The sequence below is a fragment of the Crotalus tigris genome, unplaced genomic scaffold (genome assembly GCF_016545835.1).
Source record: "Crotalus tigris isolate CLP2741 ecotype Arizona unplaced genomic scaffold, ASM1654583v1 scf7180000017551.9496454, whole genome shotgun sequence".
NCBI lineage: Eukaryota > Metazoa > Chordata > Lepidosauria > Squamata > Viperidae > Crotalus > Crotalus tigris.
The window spans coordinates 8,420,230-8,439,311 of NW_024096469.1; the positions used below are offsets into that span (position 1 = coordinate 8,420,230).

The following is a 19,082-nucleotide window of genomic DNA, read 5'->3' on the forward strand; positions in this document are numbered from 1 at the left end:
CTTCCCCCTCTCACCTATCTATCTATCTAGAAGCCTGGCACTCTGACAAACTGCCCATCAATAAAGACCTAGACATAAACAACATCTACATACTGTGCAAAAGAGTCAATCAATAAAACAAAGAGGGAGTAAAAACACCAAAATACCTCTCCACCAGCAATCAACGCCCAGATGAGCATAGATTAATACCGCTAACATCAGACTAACATCAAGAAGTGAACAATACCCCAATCAAGGAACTTCCCAACAAGCTAACAATAACAGCCCAACCACTCCCATCAACACTGACAGGAAAGGCACTAGAACAGTGATGGCGAACCTTTAAGAGACTGAGTGCCCAAACTGCAACCCAAAACCCACTTATGCATCGTTGAATGCCAGGTGGGTGTGGCCCATTGGCTGGGTGTGGCCAATTGGGTGGACGTGGCTGCGGTGGTAACGGCATACTGGGTGGGACTAAAAAGTTGTCAATTCCAACTTTGCAAGATCTTTTTTTTTCCTGCAAGAAGTTGAAATTGACTAATTAAACTTTTTTTTTTTTTTGCACACAGTGGCAGAGGCCTAAAGCGAAAAGGTTTTATAAAACCCAGTTGAAGGCCTAGGACTGGGGCAACAGCGTGTGTGCCCACAGAGAGGGCTCTAAGTGCCGCCTCTGGCACCTGTGCCATAGGTTCGCCACCATTGCACTAGAATATATAGATTGAGAGCAAATATAGATTGAGAGCAAACCCGATTCCTTATTAGCACTGCTGATGTTATTTAGTTTGGGTCATCTTCATACTTGTTCAACAACACCTTTATTAACTTAATAAAGCTACATTTCAGTAGACATGCCATTTTCCCATTTTTATAAAAACTGTTGCTTTTTGCAAAAAAAAATATAAAATACCAATCTATTCAATTCTGATACAGAGATCCCGCAACTAGCAGCAAAAATAACCTTGATCCAATCAAAATGAAGCGTTTTTTTAAGTCCTGTTGATTTAAACAAGAGAGATTAGTAGGCCTGCATTTTCTGTTGAATCTTAGAGACTTAATTTTGGTTGTACTGTGTCTTTTTCTAAGTCTGGAATATTTATAAGCAAATGCAGTTGGAATAAGGGAAATGGGAATTTCCACATCAAAACATTTGATAAGTTAAGACTTAGTTAGGGGTAATGAATTCTTCATGGTAGGGAAAAGGCATATAGCCTTGGGTCTACTTTTCAGGAGTTTTTTCTGCATAGAACACTGTTTTAGTTTTTTTCCTGATGCTGCAGAATAAACATGAATCCAAACTGTCCCAAAGATGTTTTTTCATACCATTCAGAGCTGAAGAAGCTTCTTGGATGAGAAGCAAAACATCTTCAAAGAAAAACAAGGAGGTCCAGCTGACTTGTGAAAAAGCATCTTTGGGACAACTATGACCTGGATGACTGAGAATCTCCATAGACATGGATCCAAGCTGTTTTTCTTTGTCTGTAAACTACTGGTTAATTTAATTGTTGGAGCAATTAAATTATCTGTTATGCAGCCTGGTTTATTTAGTATTATCATTTGTTTCTTTAGGTTGAATTAAACTCTGTGCTTATCTTGGTAACCAAAGAATTCTGAATGATAAAATGATTAGGGATCTGAGGCTATCTGGTTCTGAAAAACTAGTCGCAGTCCAAATATGATCTCCAAAATAAAATTACCATATATGGACTGCAAAATTCTGAATGACCACAGAGCACTAGTTTTGTGGAGTTTTCATCTGGATTTTTGCAGCTCAGATATGATAAACCTTCAATCAAATTATTACAGTAAATAGAGGTAACATAACTTCAAGAAAATGCATATAAATAAGCATATTCTAGGTAAAACTTATTAAGGTTTTTTAAACTGAAGTATAGTAAATCTTTACATCCATTTTACTGTTACATTAACAACAATAACCATCTTTCCTTTTAATATACTTTTGTAGGGTATGCTTTAATTCAGGTTTTCAAGCTCCATCCCACTAATATTCCAATATAAGAAGTATTTCTGAATGCTGACAATAAAGACAACAGTTTTTTTCTAGATATCTAATATTCCAACCCTTGTTTAACATCTGAAGCCACAAAATCTCTTTATGAACAGCACAGTGAAACAGTGCTTTTTTAAAAAAAAGATGGCATTTTTCATGAATTAATTTGGGGAGGATAAGGTTGTAACGCAACCCTGTTGGCATTCTCTGTCATTTCTCTCCACACCAATACATCGAATCTGCAATAATTCTATACACAGAGAAACTTCATGAGAATCACTGAAGTCTTACCCATATCAACATCCCTCCTGTAAAGACTTGCTTAAGGTAAGTTGTATGTCAGACATGTTGCTTCAAACCTTTCCTGAGATAATCAATGTCTTAGTGACATCCTTGTGTTTCAACTATTATCCCCTTCTAAGAATAACAAGGAAATCTTGAAAAAAACGTTGTTTTTAGAAGCCTAAACCAAGCTAGATGTTAAAATTTTAAGGTGCTAGATCCATAATCAAAACAGAAAAACACTAAGTAAATCCCATTGCTATTAATACATCAAACTTTCTGCCTGGAAAAACTGTACTAACGCTGAAGGAAGCAGAGTGTCCTTATCTTAATAAGAACTGTGGACAATCTCTATAGTTTAAACTTAAAGCACATAAACAAGTTTTTCCAAGCTTAGCCCATCTTGGGTTTGCCACCAGTATTTTAGAAATCTTTCTCAACCTAGAATCCTTCTTTTTATCTGTTTTACTACGTAATTGCTCTGGTCCATCTTATCCTACTATCACTGGGAAAAGACTCTGATCAGATTTTGAAGACCATACACATAGTCCTCGTCTTACGACCACAACTCAGCCCAAATTTTCCATTGCTAAGCAAGACAGTTGTTAAGTGAATTTTGCCCCATTTTACAGCCTTTCTCGCCACAGTTGTTAAGTGAATCTATGCAGTTGTTAACTTAGTAACACGGTTGTTAAGTGAATCTGGCTTCCCCATTAACTTTGCTCCTCAAAAAGTTGCAAACTTTCATAAATATATGCCAATTCCCAAGCGTCTGAATTTTGATTACATGACCGTGGGCATGCTACAACGGTCCTAAGTGTGAAAAATGGTCATAAGTTAGTTTTTTCAGTGCCGAGGACTACCTATACAAATACAGCAACAACCTTTATAAGTTCATAAAAATCAGTAAGACTGCCTACCCAACCTATCCAGATCAGAAACATTCCTCCACAATCATCAGAACATTGTATTTGCTAATATTGCTTTCCTGGGCACCACATAACCATGATTCTCTCAAATCAACAGATTTCTCTCATCATCTGGTGATTATTAATGAATGTGGAAAAGACTGTAACTCCTTGGGAAAATGGTGAGATGCAAATAAATAGGTAACCAAGAAAATCCTCCCAAGGAATCATCTCTGGTCTGGTGCTCTCTAAAACTTTAAACTGTAACTTCCATAATCCCCCAATCATCATAGACATGGAAAAACAATTTTAATAGTTGCTTTTCATATATCCAAAAATTGCTTGCTTCTTCATACTAAGTCTTACTGAAGTCTTTCATTGCTTACTCTTACTCTGACTTGTCTTTCTCAGGCTTCCATATTTCATTAAGATAATAATTTAAAAGCAGACATAATTTTGATATATCATTATTATTATACCATATTGTATGATAAAGATGCATAAAACCCAAAAGTTTCACAACTGCCTAAGGCAGGTATTACCTTAATATGATTTATTTGAATGGCCAGCCCATGCCCACATGTCTCTTACAGAAGACACAACAGGCCTATCATGACAGGCAATATATTAAGCATGCTCAGACTTGTAAGGCCTTTAGGCAATCTGTATCTTAGCCTCCAGCTCTATATGGTTGGCCAAATCTGGAGAAATGCAGGTCTGACCTTTAAAAACTATTCTGGAATAGATGTATAGAGTCTTTTGAAACCTAGCCTAGGTTAGGGACAGATGACTGATAAAAATCTACCTTCTGAAGCAATCATTACCTGACCCCAGGTGGGATTAATATACTTAAACCAGGGTACACTTTTGCTTGTATAATCAAAATTCAGGTAGAGTAGAATAGAGTAGAATTGAATTGGAAGGGACCTTGGAGATCTTCTAGTCCAGCCCCCTGCTCAAGCAGGAGAACCTATATCATCTCAGACAAGTGACTGTCTAGCCTTTTCCTGAAAATCTCCAGTGATGGAGCACCCACAATTTCTGGAGGCAAGCTGTTCTACTGGTTAACTGTCCTCACTGTCAAGAAGTTTCTGCTTAATTCCAGGTTGCTTCTCTCTTTGATCAGTTTCCAACCATTGTTTCTTGTCAAGACAAATAATAATATAATATCCTTAATCTGGTTAATCATCATCATCCTCCCTCCCTCCCCCTCCAAAAAAAAGTCTCTGCAAAGAACAACTGCTTTAGAGTTGGAGTAAGAAATTCAGTTGAGCAACCTTCTCAGCCTTGAGTTCTTCAGATATGTAGACTAGCACTCCAGACCAAAAAAGGTAAGATGCCTGGGACGTCTGGGAGCTTTAGCCCTAACACATCTGGAGGGGTTCAGTGAGAGGTAGGCTTGGATGAGGAATTGGCTGTAGCCAACTAAAAAGCTACACAAAGTACAATATGTATAACTTGGTGTGATGGTAGGAGGTAGAGATTCTTTGGTGAGAGACTCATCCATATAGACATATTGGAAGAAAACAAGGCTGAATGAAAAACGAAAATTTCCTATCATTGATATTAGATGTCTAAGAATCACAGCACATTAAGAAAAACTACCATTCATGAGAAAACATCTGCTTGGAAGAAGAGGTTTTTCATTTTGAAGGTTAAGATTGCGCCAAATAGGCGAGGGATTTGATTGGAATGGTGGACTAACAACAGAATCCCCTGCCCCTGAGAGATCAAAACAACAAATAAGAACACACAGAGGAGGAAGGATAAGCAAAGTTACTCTGTATTTAATATTTACACTGTTGAAATAAAATCCACCTGTCTTAACTGTTTTCTCATCAGGTCACACTGTTGTTGACTCAATGGCCAAAACCGAAGGGAGCAGAAACCAATGGTACAGATTACAATATGGTAACATTTGAATAATGAAGGTCTCTGAGAATTAACTTTATGAGCATAGAGAACTTGGGGCCCCTGCAACTCCAACTCGGTTCTTAACGGCTCCTAATGAATATAACTTAAGGGTCAAAGCTAAAGACCAATCTTGGCAGGTTTCCTCCCACAGGCTCTCACTGGCCAATCAAATCAAATATTGCTTGGTTCTGGCAGGGAGGAAGTGGCATATAGCAGAGGAGAAGGCATTTGAATTTTTCCAGAGACACTCCCTTTGCGACAGAAAGAATCCTAAATGAATGACCAGAGAAGGAGTTGATGACTCATGCTGAATCCATTAGTATCCTGTAGTCATCCTGTACGGTGCAGCAGCTGCCATTATAACTAAAGAAAGAAAACCATCAACTGCCTGCCCTCACTTGGTGGGCCTGACAATGCTGCTGGATATAACTAGTTTGGGATAAAGAGCAAAATCGATCTCCAGATTTAATCTGCAGGTTTTGAGCATCTTCGCATTCTTCAAGTTTACATCCTTAATTCTTTTTTTTTTTTAACTATTGTCTTAGATACTACTATTGCTGCAGTGTCAGATTATTACTGGTTGATGTTACATTATTACTGTTTTACTCCGTAAGTGCTCTCTGAAAATAATAATAATAAAGTTGGAAAGGACCTTGGAGGTCATCGAGTCCAACCCCCTGCTCAAGCAGGAAACCCTATACAATTTTGGAGAAATGGTTGTCTAGTCTCTTCTTAAAAACTTCCAGTGTTGGAGCATTCACCGCTTCTGAAGGCAGGTTGTTCCATTGGTTAATTGTTCTAACTATCAGGAAGTTTCTCCTTCGTTCTAGGTTGCTTCTCTCCTTCCATCCATTTAATCAATTCAGTTATTTACATAAACCTTCAGCATTCACAGAAATTGTGGAGAAGCACTATCAATATATAAAATGGTGCCCAGCAGTTTATTCCTTTATTGTGTGCTTGAAAGGAACCCAGAAGCCTAGATTAAACTGAAACCCCATCCAGTTAAGCCAGGTTCTTAAAATATGGGACTTAACAAATAAGGAAATGAATGTTTGGGGTTCACATAAACATGCAGAGATGTAGGATGTTTTGTGGTCCCCAAATGGAAAGGTGCATCGTCACAGAGGCGATCCTATGACATCAAGGCCACAATCTATGTATTCTACCAGGATAAGTTATCATTTGAACATACCAAAAACAACCAAGTCTCTTATTTCTACAACAATTGTAAGTGTGAAAAATGGTCATAAATCCCTTTTTTTCAGTGCCATTGTAGTTTCGAACAGTCATTAAATGAATGGTTATAATTTGAGGACTCCCTGTACATTGTATAAAGTCTAACACACTGCACAGGCAGTCCCATATTTTCATTAACCCCAGCAAGTTGATGTTGACTGTACCACATACTTTCCCCTCCCCTCCACACGTTTCTTTTCTTTTTTGTTGTATCTTTTCCTGTGATTGTTGTTGGGCTGGCATATTCTCCACCATTGTATGAATTTGGAAACACCAACTAGTATCCCTAATGATAACATGAATTCTGCATTGCGCATGTCTATGTACTTCATTGGATTTATGCACACTAAATGTGCACAATGGTAGACTATTCAGGTGCAATTATTTTACCCTGCGGCCTTCATGCTTCCCCTTTTTGTTTCCCCCCATGTTCTAAACCTAATGAGAAGTGGATTATCTCAGCTCCTTACAAAACAGCAGCCTTCCAAGAGCACCATGTTTTTGAAAAAGCATGCACAATCAATTCCAAGACAATCAAGGAGAGATACCACCTAGAACCAAGAATCAATTTCCTGACAGTGAGAACAATTAATCAGTGGAACTTCTTAGCTTCAGAAGTTGTGGGTGCTCCATCACTGGAGGTTTTCAAGAAGAGATTGGACAGCCATTTGTCTGGAGTGATACAGGGTCTCCTGCTTGAGCAGGGGGTTGGATTAGAAGACTTCCAAGGTCAATTCCAATTCTGTTTTTCTGTTATCTTTCCTATCAATCATCTCTGTCCTCCATCCCTTGCCTCAACTGAGAGGCCTGAAATCCTTTAGGAAATTATTGTGTTATTCATAAATAAATTAACAGTATATGCATGTGTGTCTGCAAGGATGCAGTCATAATTGGGTTCTAGGATTTTGATGATTCTTAGATAAAATCTCCCTAGTGGTCCCAAAAACAATTCTCTAAGCAGTTCCACTTCCTCCCCACTTCTGTTCACCTACTTTCTTTCTGTGGCACCCAACTTACAAAGTTCCTTTAATGAGGAAAGTAGGGTTTTATCTTTGCTCATTTATTAAAAAGTGTAGATGAATCCATAGAAAGAGAATGGAGAAGTAGTAGGATCATGAATTTATGGATCTGAAATCTCATCAAATGCCTCAGTTGGCCCTGATACCAACCTTAACTGCAGATTTGTAAGAACATAAATAAATTTGCATTACATCAAACTAATATGCAAAGCCCAAGGTACCTTCCCCAATATCATTCAGAAGTTTTAATGGATCAAGGTAATGGTCCACCCCTTGCCATACGCATGTAGAAAAGATCCACATACCCTTTGCTAACCAGTTCTTTTTAGGTCCTTTATGATAAAACTAAAGAGTTTACATACTTTTAAATGTGGCGTTGTGCCGTCTTGTCACAGGTTTTTTTAGAAGTTAGGGTACCTAAACTTCCAGTAATGATTTTAATGATGAGATCTGTAATAGATATTACCATATGCTACACTAAACCTGTAGAGATTTTGCTTAAGAGTGCTATGAATCTAAAAATCTATCTAGTCTAGCTACTTTTCTATGAAGTAGGCCAATCCATATATGAAGCAATTCTCTTTTCTGATCCTACATCATAATCAAGGGTATATTCTGTGCTATAATCATAGAATAGCAACTCAGTGAAAAATATCTCCAGATGACTCAGGCAAGAGACTCAAATCACGCTCAAAGAAAAACAAAATCAGGAATCATTCGCTCAAGATGTTTTCTTAGCAATGGAGACAACATGCCTAATCCAACAGTGGCAATGGGTCAGATTTGAAGAATGTTACTCACCCCATTTCCTTGTGTGATATTTAACTGAGGAGAACAGTCAAGCATCCAGGAACTGTCCCGCATATTTGCCCCATATCCCCCCAATAATGATGAAGCATGGAAAAATCCAAGGTAACACTATTTATGGTGTTCTATAAAAATCAGAAAAATTATGTTGTCCATAATGTGATACACTTCCTAAAACTGTAAGATAATGCAGAACTGATATTACAACTAATCCAGTTTCTAGTAGGCAGGTCACCTGCATGTTGGTGTATGGTCTAAATAAAGTTAATTTGCAGAAAATCCAATATAAACTCTATCTGGCCATTCATCCTCTCTAGTTACTAATATCGACCAAGCTTTAGTACAGAATGAGATTTGAAAATTAGGGATAAAATTCTAAAGTAACTTCTTGACTTCTGTTTCTTTGAAGGATTATATATAATTAAGTAACTCCAGAGGACAGGAAGACCTGGAGGAATGTTGTCCATGGGGTCGCGATGAGTCGGACACGACTTCGCAATTAACAACAACAAAGTAACTCCTATTTTTTTTGATTTACGTGTTAAAAAATGAAAACAAGTCTCTTTCTCTCACTTCCTAATATAGCAAACATTCCATTTTCCAAGCTATTTTTTGTAAAAAAAAAAAAAAAAGCACTAAAAGTTTTATTTATTATTCAAACAGCATGCAGAGATCATACCAAGGGAAAAAAGCATAACTAAAGTGTCTATTCTTATCTTTTCTATATGGCCTTTCCCCTCTTTTTCTCACCATCTCTACAATGTTTGCCATTTAATGGTTACACACACTGAACAATGTTTCCTGGATGCTTTTTATAAATTATGCCAATATATTTTTCTTCTCCCTAGTATGAAAGTTCACAATATAAAAAAAGAATATAATATAATGTTTCTCCTTAATGTGTGTCTGCCATTATGAAAGATTGAATATTTATATTGCTTTTAGCAAAGGGCTCTAGCCAAAAACATTTTGAAACTCCAGTTGGCCCTTATGTTTAGAATTCATGAGAGATGGGAAGCAAAAATATATTTCACACTCAATTTGTCAACTTCCTTTGGTAGCTAGATGGGTGAAATATAATTCTGAAACACACTCAGCCATTGTAATATACGTAAATAAGGGAAGAGTTCCATTTTTATTTTTGGCCTGTTCTACATATTTAACACAAAACCTGAAATATAATTACCTATACAACACAGAGTTTTTCTCTTGCCTTCATGATGGACCTGCATACTTTTAGATGTTAACTCTGTATTTTATCCAATAACCTTGTCACAGATTCTCACTAAAGGTAATTCCAAGCAAGGTATGGCTCAAAAGTGGCCAGAGAAAATACAAATGTTCAACAAACATAATGTCAGATTCCACTATGGAGGAGAAGGAGGAGCTGGAACCGGGACTGTCCGATGGAGATGGCACAGCTCCCTTGGAATGTTTGGAGAGGTCAGGGGCTGAGGATGATGATGCTGTCCCAGGCCCCTCAGGCACTGGAGGAGGTGGTCAACCGGATGGAGAGCTGCCTGCCCTCACAGACATGGGGGAGGATCAGCTGCAGACAGGCAGTGGTGCTGATAGGCAGCAGATCCCCTCTGATAAGGAACAGCTGCCTCTCCCACTCGATCCGAGGGCACCTAGAGCAGCGGTTCTCAACCTATGGGTCGCGACCCCATTTAGGGTCGATCGACCATTTTTCGGGGGTCGCCAAAGAAGGCGATCCGCCATTTTCTCCCCTCAGGGGGCGGCGCCACGCATGCGCGCCACGCATGGGGCGGTGCCCCCATGTGCGCGGCGCCGCACATGCGCAGAATGTTTGTGTGATGGGGGTCGCTGTCACACAAACGTTGAGAACCACTGACCTAGAGTAAAGTGGAGGCAAGCTCAAAGGAGGTCTGCGAGGCTGCTCAGAAAAAGGTTGTCCCGCCCCTCCTCACAAGAAACAGCTGACTTGGGTTGACTTAAGAAGAGGCCAGGGGAGACTGTCTTTGTTGGGAACAATTGTTTGCACTCCCCTGGCTTTGAAAAAACTCAGCCTTGATTCATGTTTCTGCCTGTGCCTTGCCCTTTGCCCTGTGGACTTGCCCTGTGGACCTGACCTGCCGTGTAGACCTTGATTCTGGACCTTGTCCCTGTGAGCTTGCACCTTGTCTTTGGATTTCCCCTCTGCCTTTGCAAATTGGTTTTGTTGCTTACTGGCTTTTGTTTGTGGGACTATGGATGGCTGCCTTCAGGGAAGTGTGGGATGGAGCCTTACCAGCCATTGTAGGGCCGAATTTAACAGAGCAATAAAGGTCTCTATTGAAGCCTGCCTCTGCCTAGGCGACCTGGGTCATAAGAAATAAAGTCCTATTTTTTATAATTCCTTCACCCCACCCCCAAATATACATACATTTTTATTACCCAATCAATGACTTTAAGGAGATCTTTCAATCCATAACACAGCCCAAAAGCTCACTCCAGGCCTGCCAGATATAACTGCAATGGAATCTAGAAAAATGTGCCAACATCTTTTAATCACAGCAGAACAAGGCAATTTGTTTCACTTGAAGATTGCACTGGAGGGTAGAAAAATGATATTTGAGAGTGTTAAAAGCCAAATTTGTCTTTTATTCACACCTGTTTCTAAGTGAATTGAACAGTTTATACAGATAAGATCCATGGAACCAACAAATCAATGAAGAGAGATGAGAGTTTGAGGGTGGGAGGGAGTGATATAAAAATCACAGAACCTTGAAGTTCATTTCAACAATCATAAGCAAAAAGAATTAAGATGATAGGTATAAAACCCCTCTAGGAAGAAACTGGAAGATTGAAGAAATGATACGTTTCTATCTTTGAGGATATCTGGCTAGGAAAAAGCAGAGAAACCCACCACCAGAAGATGTAAGTCTCTCAGGAACTGCAACAATTTGGTCTTTGCCAAGACACATGCTGTTCTTCCACAATGAAGGGCTACCAATTACACAGCCCAAAGGTTGATGGGTGACTAAGGTAAATCAATCATTCCACCAGGGGGACATTAATTGACATCCACCACAGAGAAGGCCCAATCCCTGGTGAATAACTACCTTTTTCCTTATTTTTCTTGACTTTATTCAAAGCAACCATTTCAAGAATGCAGAGACACATCTCTGACCACAAACCTGTTTACAATTCTACCTCTTTGCAATTCAAAGCAACTTTCCAGGCAAGAGAAAAGAAATTCACAGCTTGTTACACAAAACCCACTATCTTTAAACAGCTGGTACAGTCAACATCTTATAACATGCAAGGATATTACACATCTTTCAGGAACAATTAGGTCTCCATGTCTACTTGTTTCTTACTGAAATGCCCAAGAATTCTTTTTACATACTCTTAATTGCCAAAAAGGATGGTGAGAGGGGTGGAATAACTGATTATTGGTGATGTAACTTTGCAGAATGGAGCTGTTCTTCGGGAACCTTTCTAAAATCATTACACCCAAGACAAAAGCAGTGTGTGAGGGTTTTGTTGTTTGTTCCCTTTGGTTGCCAACTATTATATAAGATGGAACAGTTTTAGCAAAGGGTTAAAACAATGCAAAGAAGTGCCGCAAGGAACAGGGCTGGGGGGGGGGCAGGTAACCTGCAAAACAAGGGAATAACATGCTCAAAATTCATCTCCTTTTTGGTAGCAGAGATGGAAAGCAAGGATACAAAAACCAAATCCGGAGAGGAAATAGGAAGGCCAGTGGAACATAGTAATTTTGCAAAGTGAAAAAGTCATCTGAGCATCTGGGGGATTTTTTTTTTTTTTTACTCCAAAGCTCCAAAAGTAAATCAACTTACCAGGGTCGAAGTGCGAACTGAAGGCAAAGCTGGGGTTGAAAAATGAAGCCGACATGACAATAGCCAAGAGATTTGCCACCATTCCCATGGCAAAAGCAGTAAAGTGGGGAGGGGGTTGTGGGAAGTACGAAGAGGAGAGAATGAAAACTAGATTAAAAAAATAAATAGCAAAGGTGGTGGGCACCAGGCAGGTGAGGCGGTGGGATGCAGGGGAGATTAAAAGCTCTCACAACTCCAGAAGTTGCACGGGTGTCACATTAAAAATCACCATCTCCTCTCTTCTTGACAGCACAGCCAGGGAATTCAAGACTGCAGCTCCTCCTCTTCCTCCATGTTATTATCCCGATGCGTCTCCTTCAGGTATCCACGGGATGAAGTGGGCTCGGGTAGAAATTGCCACATTTGCAAAGGGTAGCATTAGAGAGAGTCACTTAAAGAACAACCACCACCACGGCGATAAGGGCTGTTTTTTGAGGCAAAAAAAAAAAAAATGCAATCACCCTGGTGTTTGGGGCTGCAGTGCCAAATAAAAACAAAAGACGATGCCAATAGCAAAATTGTGCCGGGTCTGACTGCTGCCCTCACCCAAAGAATGCACACAGCCTCGTGAGCGCTTGCAAGAGCCCAAAATACGGTTTTACCCTCAGCTCCCACCCCACCCACCCACCCAAGTCCGGCTGCCAGAGAGAGAGAAGCTTTGCACCAAAACAGGAGCCTCCACAGTAGAGAAAGGCTAGGGCGGCGAGACGAAGCGGCCAGAGGGCAGCAATAACGCCCGGGCGGGAAGGAGGCTTCCGAGTGACTGCACAACTTTAGAACCACTGCCGCCGGCGCTAATAGGAAAGCAAAGGCAGGAGCTGTTCCAGTGCTGACCCTGGGAGAAACTGCAACAGCAGCAACGCCATCTTGGTCCAGATCTGCCCTCCCCCCAACACTGCAGTAAGCAGCAGGAAAGGAACGGGGCGGGGGGGGGGAAGCGCGAGAAGAGGCGACCGGGCAGCGCTTATCCAGGTGCCACGGTTTGGCGCGCGCCGGGGCGAAGAACGGGCGTCACTGCACGTGCAGTTAAGTGTGACCCGGCTGAGCTCGCGCGTGCTCGCGGCCTTCACTCCAGCCCGAGCGGGGCTGCGCGCGCACGTTGCCCGATTCACGCAGGGCGGCCAGGCAGCGAGCTTTGCTCCCACGCGCTCCTCATTCGCGGACGCGCTAGCGCGACGGGCTTCCCGCTCGGAGCAGGCTTCGAACCGCGTCTGGACGGGGGCCGCGGCACGTCCACTTGCGCGCTTCTAGGGGTTTGGAGCGTGAGTAGCGCCTTTACTGAGTCCGGAGCTCACCCACGGGTCCGACAGCGGCATGGCTTTCGGGCGACATTGGCTAAGCAGGCGATTTTTTTTTATTATTATTTTGCAAAATCGGGGCACTGCGAATCTTAAAAGCTGCAACGACCGCGCTCGCCTCTATTTCTGGCGCTCTTATAGGAGGAGTTATAGCGGGAAAGGGGTATGGGACTCTCGTGAAAATCACAAGGCCGATCTCCGACACCCTCCAGGCAGCGTTCATATCTATAAACCTCCCCCCCTTCCTCATGATAGATACGCTAGTGAACTGGGGTGCTTTCTACTTTCTGCGGTGTGATGCATGCATAGTACACAGTCATCATGTTGAGGCGGCCCTCTTACTATTAATTCATGATATGAGAAACACCCCCTCCCAAAGCTTTGACCCAAAGTGCATCCACAGAAGCAAATGGTGTCAGATGGCAATTTCGCGGACAGGTCTGGCATACACCATCCTTTTCCAGACTGATGTATCAGAATCCATCTCCCATTGCTGACAGCCAGCACAGGGGCGAAGCTGGCTAGGGATTACGGGAAATTCACCAGGTTAACTGCAGAATATGCGGTTCAACTTTTGAACATGATGTCATGATGTAGAATGTTCAGTTGTGCTTTAATTGCACTGCTTTTGACATATTTTTAAATCTTTATCTTATTAGTCATCTTGCATGCCTACATGGAGGGAGAAACAGTGTAGTAATGGAACAAATCAATAACAACTTTGAGTGTTTACTTACCATCAGGATAGTGCAAAGATGGAGAAGAAAGCACACAATATACAGAAAATCCAAAAATAGCATTAAAAAAGACAAGCAATTCCCCTGCCTCCAGTGTCCCTGGAAACACTACCAAGGCCCACCAATCAGGGCGAGAGTTTTTCAGCAGAAGACAGTTCAAGTAAGTTCTAACATTCACACATACAGCCAAAGGAAAAAGGGAGAGGGAGCAGAGACTTGCAGCCTTTCTATTTTGTAGCATGAATTCCTTCCCCTTTGCTAACCTTTGTCGGTGAGCTTCGCCAAGGTGTGAAAATGGAACTCCAGCCTGGAGGCCCAAAGCAAAGTACTTGTTGAAATCCTAAGCAGGAAAATGTTAGCAATATGTTCAATGTATCATGTGTATTAAAAGCCAGACTTATTTTGCATAAAACACTCTCTTTTTTTTCTACAAAGCCACGGTCTCCATTGTTATTCCCATCAGAAATAGATGGCAGGGAGCAAGTATTATACAATCTTATACCAGTGGCCTGGAATTTACATACAGGTCATGGGGTGCTAAGACATGGTATGGTGCTCAGTCAAGTGTATGATGATACAAGTGGGGCAGTTCTGAATTCGTAGGCAGTTTAAAAAGAAAACAGAAAGTGTTCTACTGTGAAGTCTTCTCCTATTTTCACCAATTACCCAGTAATAAGGCTTAGAAATACTGAAGGTTGCCAATGACCTTCAAGATAGAATGGATTTAAACACAAATTGTCACATCCACTAACCACTATATCACATAAATCAAATGCTGAAATCCATGGCTTTTTGGTTCTGTAAGATGTCAGCACTTCCAATTTACCAAAGTACAATTGTCGCCATTTTGAATTTCCCATGAAGGAATCTGTCCTGGTGACAGATTCCATGGATGTTATCGTGAACATACATTCTGCTCTCATCTTTGTGGACATGAGTATCATTTTGATGTAAAAGCAGGATTGCAGATGAGATGAGAAACGATCAGTACAGAAAATGAAGACTCAATACACAATTAAAATAGCTATAGTAGCTGATTAAGATTTGTCTGTATTGAGAGCTACTTTAATTAGAGCCCAATGCCAGAATGTTTTCAGTATAGTATACTTCATATACTCATATGCTGAAAATATGATGAAATTTAGCAAGGAGGCTATATTTTCTCACGGCCCACTTTAATGCTTAAAGTTTGGACTCCTATACACAATTAATTTTTCAGAGGATCCAGGCTCACAAAGAACATGATGCTGCAGATGTCATCTTACCATAAATAGATCTTGTGTTAAAAGAAGGGGGGGAAATAAAGATCTCCTTGTGAACAAATGTTCTCTGAAAGGCTACCCCTGATGCTTTTCAAGCTTACTCTTTTCCTTCCTGGCGTACAGAATAATATTGCATTGTGTGCAGCTACAATTCCCACTTGTAAAAATCAGAATGCAGAACTCCTAATGGGTGGTTATTGAAGCAGTTTGCCTGAGTGGGAGCAGAAATGCTTAGAACACAATCTGCTTTTAAATAATATTCCTTTTCATCAGTAAGAAGGCAGCTGCCTCTTCAAAGTTAAGAAAAACAAATTTTATTCTTGTTTGGAGACCCCAAGGAAAAAAAGGGAGAATGAATCCTAGAAAACTATTGACAACTTCAGAGAGAGCTAGATTCTTAATTTGGTTTATTGTCCCTGTTGTCTGTAAGGATTTCTTGAGGGACCTTGAATTCTACAGCTTCCATCTCCAGCTGGTTAATAATGGAACATTTTGTCCCTGAGCCTACCCCACTGCGGGCTTTTGCAGATAGTGTGGATAAAATATGGGTTAAATTTTGAAGAGAGACAAATACCTATAGGAATCCAGCCCAGCTTAAAACCCTCCATCTCAAACCAACCCAAAAACTAAGCTGACCAAAGAGCAGAATTCCCTCCCGCAGTGGGGGTGAGGGAGATGGTACAGGTAGTCCTCAACATACGACCACAATTGAGCCCAATATTTCTGTTGCTAAGTGAGATTTGTTAAGTGAGTTTTGGCCCATCTTACGACCTTTCTTGCCACTGCTGTTAAGTGAATCGCTGCAGTTTTTAAATTAGCTACACAGTTGTTAAGAGTATCTGGTTTCCCCATTGACTTTGCTTGTCAGAAGGTCACAAAAGCTGATGACATGTCCCCCAGACACGCCAACCGTCATAAATATGAATCAGTTGCCAAGCGTCCGAATTTTGATGTTGCAATGGTTGTAAGTATGAAAAACGGTCATATGTCACTTCTTTCAGTGCTGTTGTAACTTTGAGTGGTATAGGAAAGTTGGAATTACTGCATCGGATGCATCTGCCATGTAGCCCTCAATTATACAAGTGTTAATTATACAATTAACACCATTTTGAAGGAGCACATAACCTCAAGACCAGCAATAGAGCAACTGATAGATCAGATGCGCAGAAGGAGGAGCTGTGATGGAAAGAGAGTTATCTTGATGTACCAAAAACACTCCATTCCTACTCCCCAAAATACATTCCACAGATCTCCATCCTGTCAGCCAGACTAATTTTGGACTAGGAATGAAGCAAAAAGGCTACAACACATCCCCTCTAGCAGCCCTCATTCAGATAAGCAGGGATCAGCACTAAAACAATCAGGAAGAAAACAGTAATGAGGGAACCACCATGGAGGAAACCACACCCCCCCCAAAATTGACAGGGCAAATTGCATATAAGCAGGCAAAAAATTCCACATTCACACTGATGATGTTATCTAAGTTGGGTAATGAAACGCCTGCAAGAAAAAAACCAAGCTCAGAGAGACCACCAAGATTCCATAGTTTAACCCTGAGCTACAGATATTTTCTTCTATTGGAGCTCCTCCACTGCTTAAGAATTGGTCTGTATTAAATTTAAATTTACCAACAAAGAATTAAAGGGAGACTAGTATAGCTATTTCAAGCTATTTAGCTCTCATCAGCAGAAATAGTATGCTCTGTCCTATAGTTGGGGTAGACCAGGGTGCCCTGATAGACCGGTCTCACCAGAAAATACTTAATTGGTCTGTATGTTATATACAAGCATAAGCCCTGCTCTAGATCTAGCAGTAGCATGTTATGTCTTGACAGCAGGGCTGGCCTTTCATCAAGCTGAGTAGGCAGCTGTTTTAGGCAGCCTCTTTTGGATGTCACAAAACATGGTGCTTTTAATCCCAGGAAAAGGGGGTGTATTTGCATGCATGATATGTCAAAATAACCTGAACTCTCTTAGGACTTATGATATGGAAGGGAAAACCCTTTCCTATTCCAGCTGAGACAGCATTTTTTTTTTTCCAGGGCCTCAGTGCTGCATACAAAAGCAGAGGACAGGTTGTTGCAAGGGGAGAAGGGTGAGAATATAATTTCTCTGATGTATATACGAAGGAAGAGGTGAACAATGGATTATAGTATTGAACTGGAGCAAGAATCTGGAACCAAGAGCAATAAAATGATCAAATGGTAAGACAATGCTGCAAAGGAAAGTATTTTTTTTTTTCATCTGTTCAGTCCTGTCCAATTCAAGTCTGAGTTTTTTGGCAAGGCTCTTCAAAAGTGGTTTGCCATTGCTTCCTTCCTAGGGGTGACAGAAAGTGACTGCCCCAAGGTCACCCAGCTGGCTTCATGCCCAGGCAGGACTAGAACTCCCAGTCTCCCTGATGCCTTAACTACTACACTAAGCTGGCTCTCACCAAAAGAAAGTACTGTGTAGCTTTAAGAACATTTAACCTCTTTGTTTACTTTCTCTTTTCTGTCCTGAAAACAGGTTTATAAATATTGTCCCTCTGGATTAGTAGAGAAATAGCCATGCAGTCTTTAAGCAAATAATAACATCATAATAATGTTCAGAGTTTACGTGTTTTGTCTAAACAAGTTGTTGTGCATAACACCAATGTAACCCATATTTCAACTCTCTCCCCAGACCACAAAAAAGATGTGCTAAGTGATCATGGCTTTGGCATCAGTATGTTCCCTTTGGTATCCAAGTCTTCATTCTTTTGAAGAAAAACGAATGCATGCATTTTGTCAGGCAAAGCCAGCCTCTGTTTTAGGCTGTTGCCCTGGATATCCAGCATGCCTGTAAAATCCATATCTATCAAGTCTGCATGCATCAAATTAGCAGCTTCGCGTGCAATACAGAAAGATATCTCACATGTGTTTACTTGCAATTTGTTCTGGATATTACCCACATTCACAGTACACAAGCTGCTTCCCACATGCAAAATACACATTCCCACAAAAGAGAGTTCTGTTTTATATTATGGATACTTCAGCCCCTCTCTTTATTCTATGGGTTAAAAATTGATTCCTTCAACAACAACAAAAAACAAAGGCAGAACTGGGAAATTAAATAATATGGGAAACAAAGCTGGCAAAACACAAGACTAACATCATTTCATATAGCCTCTGATTAAAGTTTGAATTTCTCAGAAATCTGGAAGATGGCCAGATAATTGATCCAGATGGAACATTGATTCTCAAGAAAATTCTCATTTTACAGGAACATTGATTCTCAAGAAAATTCTCATTTTAGAGTAATAGCTAAAAAGTCTAGCCAGGGACATATATTAGGATTATCTTCTTTTTCTCAGTATGTCCACATATGGTTTCTATTTTTTGTATAAATTAGGAAATGGGCATTATAATCTTGGCCTTGCATTCCTCACTTTAAGTTGGTGGGAAAATTATTATTCTGGTAGTCTGTGACCTTAAACTGCAACATTATCTCTTTTATAACAGACCAGCATCATCCTACGGCTAGCCTGAATCACTGCATTCTTTTTTTTAATTTACAGACTTTTATCTCTTATTTTCTTTTCAAAATAAAGTTTGTTTGTGTTAACTCTGGTGTGTTTGATCCTTTTCCATAGGAGGAAGAAGAGCTGAAACTCCTACTCTCTCTCTCTCTCTCTCTCTCTCTCACACACACACACACACACACACACACACACTTATATATATGCTACATAGCCAGGAAATTGCATTATAGAAATCATTATTATTATATACACAACAATGTGAAATCAAAACTGCCAGTTC

The 19,082-nt window shown here is 40.5% G+C and overlaps 1 protein-coding gene and 1 long non-coding RNA gene across 9 annotated transcripts in view; one reads left to right on the forward strand and one right to left on the reverse strand.

Moving 5' to 3' along the window:
• The window catches only part of AATK (apoptosis associated tyrosine kinase), an 88,706-nt gene extending 76,100 nt beyond the window's left edge, over positions 1-12,606 (reverse strand). For 5 of the 8 annotated variants that reach the window (XM_039346299.1, XM_039346226.1, XM_039346216.1 and 2 more), the window contains exon 1: positions 11,966-12,606. In XM_039346299.1, coding sequence (XP_039202233.1) covers positions 11,966-12,053 — 88 coding nt within the window. In that variant the 5' untranslated portion in view covers positions 12,054-12,606. The remainder of the gene's footprint in view (positions 1-11,965) is intronic. The other 3 variants (XM_039346264.1, XM_039346255.1, XM_039346245.1) reach the window with 3 other exon arrangements.
• A 440-nt stretch (positions 12,607-13,046) lies between these two features.
• On the forward strand, positions 13,047-18,882 carry LOC120309258. Its single transcript, XR_005557044.1, has 3 exons — positions 13,047-13,266; positions 17,343-17,504; positions 17,965-18,882. It is a non-coding gene; the product is annotated as an uncharacterized LOC120309258 (long non-coding RNA).
• The last annotated feature ends 200 nt before the right edge of the window (positions 18,883-19,082 follow it).